Below are 10,212 nucleotides of genomic sequence, written 5' to 3' on the forward strand. Positions count from 1 at the left end.
ACTCCCTGAACCATTTCAACTACGAGAAGATAGCAGCTACCCTAGACGTAGATGTATCCGCAGACAAGCCTTTTCTGCGGATAACCGGTTTGTATCCCCTAGCCCGATGTTATTTACCGCGCATAGATGGTCCGCTGTTGTTTGCATTTGTGGAGCGGTGGCAGCCGGAGACGAACAACTTCCATATGCCGTGGGGAGAGATGACTATCACTCACCACGATGTCCAGATGATTCTAGGTGCCAATGTGGAGGGACGGGTGGTCGCGCCAGGTACGACAAGGTCATCGAGCGGAAAAAAATGCGTGTATTTGCTGTCCGATGTATTAACCTCGATTTTAGGAGATCGACAAGTCATGGAAGCATGGGGCCCCCACATGGAGGATGATACAGGGACAGTTGTTGATGACCGAGTTCAGATATATCTGTCGTTTCTCCTCGGATCGATTTTATTCCCCGATAAGACATGTGATCGGGTGAAGCCGTGGTATATGCACGTGCTCGAGGATTCAGTGCTTGATCAGGTCGGCACGTATTCGTGGGGTTCGGCCTGTTTGGCCAATCTATATAGGGAGCTGGGTATATGCAGTCGAGCATAGTCGATGAGCTTGACGGGTTGCACCACCCTTCTTCAGATAAATTTTAATATATTTTTGTACTTATTTTGTTCATAATGTTTTTAAATTTATATATTCTCTATTGTTTATTTCCCTAAATATCTTTAAATAAAATATTGCAGTGCTGGATATACGAGTATTTTCCGAGATTTCAGCTGCCGGAGGAGAGCGAGCTGTACCGCGAGTTTCAGTCTCGATGCAAGAGGTGGAACGCACCGCCAAAAGCGGGCACGCTCGAGCATATTCGAGGTTTACTCGACTGACAACATATGATATAAGTTTTTTATATTTATGTATTTATATTTTTTTTAAATATGAATTTTTCGATTTATGTGTTTATATTTTTTTTTAAATATGAAATTTTTTGATTTTATGTAATTGTAGTTTGTTTAAATATGATTTTTTCGATTTATGTTTGTAGTTTGTTTAAATATGAATTTTTTGATTTATGTATTTATATTGTTTTCTGTTTAGGTCGAGTGGCTACTGTATGGTCGGGATATACACGAGAGTATCCCTCGTACGTAGTATCATGGCACCATCCAGTACAAGTTGGTCGTAGAGCCGTATATGCATGATCGTTGTGTCCGACAGTTCGGGTTCAGGATATTTCGCGCGGCTTGATTCCATCGATGGAGCCATGTTCACGCGGTCCCAAATGAGGTGCATCGTACAAAGTCAACTACCCATTTTCGGGTGGTATGTGGGACATGGTCCAGGCTCATTCCATTCGTGCGAACGTATACAAGACGGCACGACAACGAGGGGAAGTCGACGAGCACTACATGGAGTGGTACACCGATCGGACTCATCTGAAGATCAACAACCCCGACGTAGGCCCGACTCAACTGTATCGAGAGAATGTGAGGCCACCAGATCAACCGGCTTAATACTAGATAGTACGTGCATTGTACCCGATCACCAGGAGCACTAGACATGACTGGATGCAACAGTTTGCCGATCTACGTGCCGACGTTGGAGATATTATGCAGCCCGCCGCCCGTTATATTAGCATCCACCAGGACAACGACGACGACGACGACAATCATGAGGTGCAGCCGTCGAGGAGAGCGAGGCGATAGTTTATCAATTTTTTTGCCAATTGTGTATTTTTATGAACTATTTAATTTTAAAGTTTATTTTTATTATTATTAGGACTATGCATTTTTATTATTGTTATGAACTATTTAATTTAATAATTTGTTTTTATTATTATTAGAAATTAATTATTTTACTAATTTTGTTTATTATTATTACGAACTATTTAATTTACTAGTTTGTTGTTTTGTATTTCAATTCACTAGTTTTATGATTTGAATTTAGAAATTACGTAGAACTGAAGCAATTAGAGTACACATTTAAATATTCCAAAACAACCTTAAAAACAACCTTACAAATTTAATCATTCCAAAAACATAGGTTAAACATAAAAATGCAAAACACAACACTACAAATTTAAATATTCCAAAACATAAATTAAACACTAAAATGCAAAATTAAAACAAATACAAATTTAAACATAAGTAGAACTTTCAAATACACGGCAGATGGTTATGATTGCCATTACTCACACTCAATCGCCATAATCCATCCTCCGTTGATTTTTTGCCAATTAACCTGAACGGACAAGAACGTTTCTTCAATAGTACGTGTCGTCCAGATTGATATCTTGCACACGTTAAAACATGATATTTTTCTTATTTACAATGATTAATCAGTCGGTGATTACGACTAATTGTTGTGTCTTTTGCCCACATAATTAACGCTTCTCTACGATCACACACAATACCACGTTCAAAGAAGTGACTATGATCGCGAGATTGTTCTCTTAGTTCCTGCATAAATATTTGAAATTAAAAGATAATATTTACGGGATTTCGTATGAAATAGCACGAAATGTAAGCTACAATTTCGTGTAAAAACATACGAAATAAGAACTTTGATTTCGTAGGTTTTACTACGAAATGTAAGCTTTCATTTCGCAGGTTTTTCTACGAAACAAACAACAAACGTTTTTAAGACATATTTCGTATAGTATTACACGAAATGGAAGAATAGATTTCGTGTGAAATAACACGGAATGTCTAAAAACGTTAGAAATGAACAAAAAACGTGTATTTTCACCCCAAAATCGAAGTTGTTGTCATCTATGTTGATAATACTTGTGCTCTAACTAATATTGGTCGAAAAATTATTGAATTTGAAAAATTTCAAGAATTAAAGGTTGAGAGTGTTTGAGAGGGGTTTGGATAAGATTTGGAAAAGAAAAAAAAATGAATTATTTTGCACTGTGAGTGGTAAAAACCGCACTGATATTAGCAAGCCCCATAAAAAAAAGTTACTAGTTCTATAATCCCAAGTCCCAGTTCCTACATATTCATCACAAAAAAGGGAGCCCCAGTTCCTACATATTTGATCAATAGTGATTATTACCAAAATATCATAAGATGATTGTTGCGATATGGTACAAAGAACTCCCTCAAAAAGATGAACAAAAAAAAGATATGGTACAAAGAACATTTCAGCAGGAGATGAAAACATATACACTCCCAGAACCGTTTTGCGACCGAGCACCACATCACCGCGCTAAAACTTCAAAGCCTGCAAAGCGTACAAGTAAGCCATTTGTGAGCATACATTTAAATCACACATTAATTTTAGTATCGAATGGTTGTTTATGTAGTAAAATTATTCTATGCAATTATCTGACTGGGAACCGATAATAAACTTTAAAAAAGAAAAAAACAAAACGTTACAAATCTCCTCAATTTCAAAGCGAGGATATTTGTAATAACAAGAACGAGTAGGTGGGCAAGAGCAATGTATATCTTCACCTAAAATTAATTCACTCGACGTAAATTGGCATTTTAGCTATTACCTAATAGCAGTGAAAGTAAGACTATGATTTTTTGGTTTATATACTTTACTGCTGGGTAATAGTAGATTTTACGAGAGGACAGGTCAACGTGGTTTTTCTTTTAGAGGGGAGGAGGTGGTAATTAACCTATATAACAAGGACACAAAAAAAATTAATGATACAGGTAAACCTCTATAAATTAATACAATCGGGATCAGGGAAATTCTATTAGTTGAGCGAATTAAATTATCGAGTTAATAATTTAACACGTTTTCACCGAGTCGGGACCGGGAGAAACTAGTATTTAATCGAGGTTATTAATTTATCGAGTATTAATTTATCGAGGTTCTACTGTATATCAGTTTATAACCAAAAAATGAAAATTCACATCTATAAAGTCTCCCTGCTCATATTCACTGCAAATCGTGTAGGTTATGTTGTAATTGATATCCAGCAATTGTGAATCTACGAATATTCATACACATATGCTTATGTTGTATATAAAATTCCGGTAAAAAGAACTCACATGTAGAGATTACAAAGACAGGTCAACAACTGGAACGATATAAACATAATCGTAATTGCAAGCAAAAGTGTAGTACCTTAGAGGCAGTATTCCATTTGCCGTTTATCCATTCCTGATGAACTCGAAGGTCACTGTGATTGAACTTCAATTCCTCATCACTAGTCTTGAAGTATACGGAATATCTATCGTTTTTAAGGACTTTGGAAATCGTGCCCCTCCACCATCCATCATTACACGAAGCATCGACTTCATCGTCAACTTCAAAACGGTCAATCAGTTCAACATCGGGTGGGACCGGCCTTATATGGAGGCTATCAACTTCTTCTCTCAGGAAATTTGTGTCGTCGTCGTTTCTTAGGGTTTGGTACTCGACCAGATACTTGCCTTCTTTTAAGTTTTTCATCACAGTTGCACCAAACCAAGCACCTTCGAAACCCTCTTCGTCGTTTTGGACTTCAACATGTTCTCCTGGATTAAAAGTACGTTCGACCACCTCTTCGTTAGCTTCCACTTCGTTTGACAACGAACGTTTCTGCATCGAAATGCTTGAAATATCAGCACATGAAATTAAATCTTTTAACAAAAGAGAAGCTAAACGTATATTGCAGTGACATCTGACTAACAATTTGCTTAACTAATCGTGCAACCTGCTTTGTTTTTTTCCCTAATTTGCGAATATTTTAATCCAAATCGTAGCAGCATTATGTAACAATTGATTGCAACTATATATCAACTTTATCAAGTCCCTATATCAATGCAAGACATCAAAATGCACTCACAACGGTTGCAAGATTTCTTGAAAAGAAAGAAGCAACAATAGTCTGAAGAAATTGATATATACATTAGATCTTATCTATATGTCCTAACCAAATCAAAAAATATTTAGACACGAAAGTGGAGTTATCAACTACGTCAACAAGTCACACATGAAAATATCGAATAATCGTTGCCAACACTTTTTCAAACTCTCTAGATAACTTTTTGTTTGGCTGCTACGAAATATGTTTTGGTGCCGATTCACAAAATCTTTACCCTCTCCCCGCAACAAATTTGATATATTTTCATCTACTTCCCGAATAGTCACTCCATCCAATCTAGCAACAGTACTTAACTTAAAAACGGTTCAAAAAATTGCGAAAAAAATGTTTGCTTTAAAACAAGTTCGTCCGGACATAGTTGAGGAGTTACACAAAATGTAAAAGAGAAAACGACTGGATTTTCATTTTCGGAAAAGGAAGTTCCCCAACGAGTTTTAGGAAGCACGGGATAACACAAGCATATGTCGATGAATACGCCAATGCACCGTTTTTATAAGAATTACAGACTTGGCGATAACCACAATAACCTTAATCATTCAACTCATCATCACCGGTAACATCATTGACTTATAAGAAATCCAGTCCAGTATTCTAAAACTGAGCATATTGACTTCCGTCATTATTTCTTAAGGGACTTGGTTGAAACGGCTGTCGTCTCAGTCGATCATGTTACAACAGAGAAAAAATTAGCTGATAATTATACTAAACCCCTTGATGCACAGAGATCCGATTCCTTACAGATATTACTGGGAATTTATGTTTTTTAATCTGATGCAATGGCATGAACTGTTGCAACAGTCTGTGTGTCCAGATTTGCAACTGTTAGGGTTAGGACACTTTGTATGTTTTTGCATCTCATATCAAATACCAAATTTTGAGACCTTGGAGTAGAAGAAGCTAGTGAGAAACAAGATCACAACTGATCTAATCGTTCTTCCTGAAAATATGCATGTTCTCTAAACAAAAGAATCAAGTATAAATATACTAAACGATCTTATGAAACTTATTGATGATCCTAGAACTACGAATAAGTTCTTAGAAGTGTCAACGGTTTACATTGATCTTATGATGTAACCCAAAAACTCTACGGATTTCGCACTTTCTTTATGCCGGAATCGAAGTACACGAACAACTTAGGTTATATTTGTTACCGTTTCAAATTCTTTTCACTCTTTCCCCAAAATAAAATTATGTTTCTAAAATACTTTCAAATTCTTTCTCCAAAAAAATTCAAATGTTTCTCTCTCTAACAAATATGATTTTGATTTGACTGCTATAGTAAAAAATATTTTCACTAAAATACAAACTAAAATCACTTTATATTTCAAATTCTTCTTGCAAAATACATTTTTCCCAACACTTTTCAGAAATGGTTGATTGGTACAAATTGACTCTTCTCAAATCACAAACAAACTTTATTTTATTTTCAAAATTTTCTCCCAAAACATCTTTCTCCAAAATAAAATGGAATACGAAGCCCAAAAACAAAAACACACACAAAAAAAAGCAAGAACGAAAAGTTTTCATCCAACACACACAAATATACGATATCGAAATACAATATACACACACAATAAGATCCCAATTCCCAATAACCAATTCATAAAAGGAATTATTACCTTAGACCTGCGTCCCTCACTCTTAGGCGTCTTAGCAGCTGGAATCGAAGTCTAAACAAAGCAAAAAAAAAAAAGTATGTAAAGCAAAAAGTTGCAATCAACAAACAAACACAAGAAAAAAAATTACAAGATAAACACACACAATTAATTAAATATTAATTACCTTAGACCTACGGCTCTCACTCTTGGGCGTCTCGGCAGCAGCAGGGGAAGGTTCGGCCGGTTCGAGAGGCGGGACCCACATGCCGTTGGCCCACTCGCGGTGGAGCCTCAGATTGGAGGCCTTGAATGTAATCTGCTCCCTCGAGCCACGGAAGAAAACCGAATACTTATTATCCTCCCCCACCACTTGAGTGATTATCCCTTCCCACCACCCATCGTTGTAGTACGCGTCCACCTCATCGCTGAACTTGAAGCTCGGCCGGTTCTCCTCCGGCGGCGGCGGCCGGAGCTGCACCAGCTCCACCTCCTCCCTCAGCCGCCGCTTGCCCGCCTTGTCCTCCATTAACGTCTTGTACTCCACCAGCACCTTTGCGGAGCGGCTGGTTAGGTTTCCGGGGGGCCGAATTACGGTGCCGGCGTATAGGGAGCCACGAAAACCCTCTTCGTCGCTGCTGATTTCGACGTCGGCGCCTTTTTTGAAGTACTGCGAAATTAGGTCTGGGTTGACGCCTGCCATTGTTGGGTGGGATGCTCTATCTGAGAATTTGAGCAAACTGGTTCAGAAAAAAAGAAATTAGGGTTTTAATGATTCTGCAGTAAATTGAATTGGGGATGAGAGAAGAAACAAAAAAAATAAAAAATTGGCGGGATAGAGGTGTTTATATGTATATTGGGTTGCTGAGTTTATTGATGCGATGATTGGGGTTTGAGAAGAGTTGAAGGGAAGCCATGGTAGCGCGTGGTGTGATGGTGGCGCGTGGTGGTGGTGGTGGTCCCTAAAAACTAATTTAAAGGAAAAAGATGATGGGGGAGAAGTTGAAGAGGACGAACACTTTCACCCCCAAATTTAATGTTTCAAAAATAAATTACAAGATACTAAAAATATGGAAAAATAAATATTATTATTTAAAAGAAAATTGGATTCCAAGTTCGGAATAAATCCTTTGATTTTTCTCTCAAGATTAATTCAATAGAATAAATAAATATTATTATTTAAAAAAAAAATTGAGTTCCAAGTTCTGAATAAATCCTCTAATTTTTCTCTCACGATTAATTCAACAGAAAGTGTAAATACAATAAAATCAATAATGGAATTTCTAGGTTTTCAGATTATTGTACTGATAAAGATGTAGAACCTCCACCAATTTGCAAAGAAGGTATAAATACAATAAAATCAATATGACCAAATTTGCAAAGAAGGTATAAATACAATAAAATCAATATGATGATTTTTAGGTTTTCAGATTTGTGTGTTTGATAAAGATGTAGAACCTTCACGATTGTAGTTCTGCGTGGCTAGGGCTTGAGACTTGAGAGCTTTTGGATGCTTGACGACTTTGAATGCTTGATGAATGTCTCTTGGTGTGTGCGCGTCATTTTTATACAGTCAAGCTAGGGTTTTTTAACTTGTAGCATGGACCGGTAGATTTAGACACTTGGAATTTACTTCATCAGCGCTATAAGCCCAAATAGTTAACCCTAATTAATAAAAAAAATTCACTTAGATTTTGATTAACCCAGATAAATAGCACATCGGTGAAGAACAAATTTATTATGAACTTTGAAAGCCCAAATTTGTTATGAACTTTGATTTGAGATCATTAACCAATTTACTTGAGTTATTAACCCGTAATATATCTCAAAATTTTGATATAAAGCCTAAACTTGTTATGGACTTTTTGCTATTAATAATTGTAACCAGTAATCGTCCATGTGCTTTGCACGGGGTCGCATTAAAGTAGAGAGGAAAATAATTATTTAAATAAATAGTAGTACAGATTATAATAAAAAAAAATGGGATTATTTTGTAGACCCCCCTTATTTCCAAATTATATAGAATTAACTATCAAGTGGATTACACTCTAGGTGAAACCCCCCTCATTTCGAAAATATTTTGACATACCCCCTGGGCTACCCTGAAGTTCCTATAATACCCTTCTAAAATCAGTTTTAACCATAGCCACTCACGGTCTCTCTCTTCTTCTCCCATATTCAAAATCCCGCCTCTACAAACCTTTCACCGGCGAAATTGCTTCCCGGAGCCATAACTCTCTCTCCGGTGGTCGGAATTCGATGGTTTAACTACCGTTGGATTCATCTCGTCGAGCTCTCTCTTTTGGTGGTGATTTCATTCAGTTTCGAGCGCGGATCTGTTTCTGCAATTTTTTTTCATTCAAGAACGGTGGTCTTGCCGGAGCTTTATTTTTTGTGTTCCACCCGTCGAAATTTGACGGGTCATCCACCGTTGGATTCCTCTCGTCGGGATCTATATTTTGATGGTAATTTCGTTTATTTTTATCTTTTCAGATTATTTCTATATTTTTTTGCATTTCCCAACAATAACCTCTCTCTCTATCTCTCGATCTCTTAATGTTTGGTGATTTTTGAGTGTTTTGATGTTTTTATTCAAATTTGTTGATTTGCACTAAAGTAATTTCTTTTTTTTTGATTTTGCAATTGCAGCTTAATGAAGGCCATTGATCCTTTCCTTGAAGGTGTCAATTTTTTTTTTTTTAAGTTACATCAGATCTGTTCAACAGACTGTATACATTACTATACATTACTATAGTTACATGTAGTTACATATGCGTATATTTATGTATTTTCGATTTGTATTTTATTGGTTCTGATGTGATTTATAATAAAAATATTTAAATATGTAAATTTTTGTTGGGGTTTTATGAATTTATTTTGTATAAGTCAGTATTCGTATGTGTATACGTACAATTGATCGACTAAAAATATGGGGAAAAAACGAACATAACTATGAATTACTATAGGTACTATAGTTACATGTAGTTATTTTCAGTACTGTAAACATATTGTTTTGAAAATTTAAAAAAAAATTTAAATTTTTTTTTTATTTATAAAAAAAATTAAAAAATTAAAAAAATAAATATATATATATATATATATATATATATATATATATATATATATTTAACAAACAGATTTATAAAAAAAAAAGAAAAAGAAAATAATAATAAATAAATCAACGAAAATGATAAATGCAGGACCATAAATGTTGAATGCAGTCTGGCCGAAAATTGCATATAAGGATAGTATAGTACTTTCACTTCCCCAGGGAGGTATGTCAAAGGATGATTTGGGCTTGGGTTTATCCCTAGCTTATTTGGTGGCTAGGGATATGTAAAATAACCCCTAAAAAAATCTATCAAAGAATATAAAATTATATTACTATTACATTATTTTATGGTAGCATATATCTTTCATCCCACAATATATATGTCAATATATAAAAGGGTAAATAGCATTAAACCACCTAAACTTTTTAAGTTTTTGCGGATCACCTCCTGAACAATTTTTTTTTGCACGAGTTCACCTGTACTCAATTAATTGTGCCACTTTGCCCTATTTTGCCCGTTTCCAGGTCAAAATGACCGGTTATGAACCCATGTGCGCTGCACATGCAAAATCCAAGGCTATTTTTGTCTTTTCCATTAAAAAATCCCTAATTTCTTTAATTTTCTCTCCATTTCTCTTTTATCTCCATCATTTCCCTCTTCAATTAGCTAGAAATGGTGTTATTTTCTTTATGTGAAGATGGGCGATTGTTAAGGATGAAGCTGACGCTAGAAAAATAGTGAAGTTCATC

General features: G+C 35.7%; 1 protein-coding gene across 2 annotated transcripts; it reads right to left on the minus strand.

The window, feature by feature from the left end:
- Window positions 1-2,942: 2,942 nt before the first annotated feature.
- On the minus strand, window positions 2,943-8,009 carry LOC105956595 (agenet domain-containing protein). Of its 2 annotated transcripts, none has more exons than XM_012980447.2 (5): window positions 7,869-8,009; window positions 6,598-7,150; window positions 6,435-6,485; window positions 4,074-4,529; window positions 2,943-3,215 (listed from the first exon to the last, which is right to left on the minus strand). In XM_012980447.2, exons 2-5 carry the CDS (start codon window positions 7,111-7,113, stop codon window positions 3,201-3,203), a joined length of 1,038 nt encoding a protein of 345 aa, XP_012835901.2. In that variant the 5' UTR covers window positions 7,114-7,150; window positions 7,869-8,009; the 3' UTR covers window positions 2,943-3,200. The 2 variants fall into 2 exon arrangements, with proteins under 2 accessions (XP_012835901.2, XP_088669733.1); XM_088813607.1 differs by having other exon boundaries at window positions 6,598-7,133; window positions 7,869-7,955.
- Between the last annotated feature and the right edge of the window lie 2,203 nt (window positions 8,010-10,212).

The sequence above is a fragment of the Erythranthe guttata genome, chromosome 14 (genome assembly GCF_056151865.1).
Source record: "Erythranthe guttata isolate IM_541 chromosome 14, IM_541, whole genome shotgun sequence".
Taxonomy (NCBI): domain Eukaryota; kingdom Viridiplantae; phylum Streptophyta; class Magnoliopsida; order Lamiales; family Phrymaceae; genus Erythranthe; species Erythranthe guttata.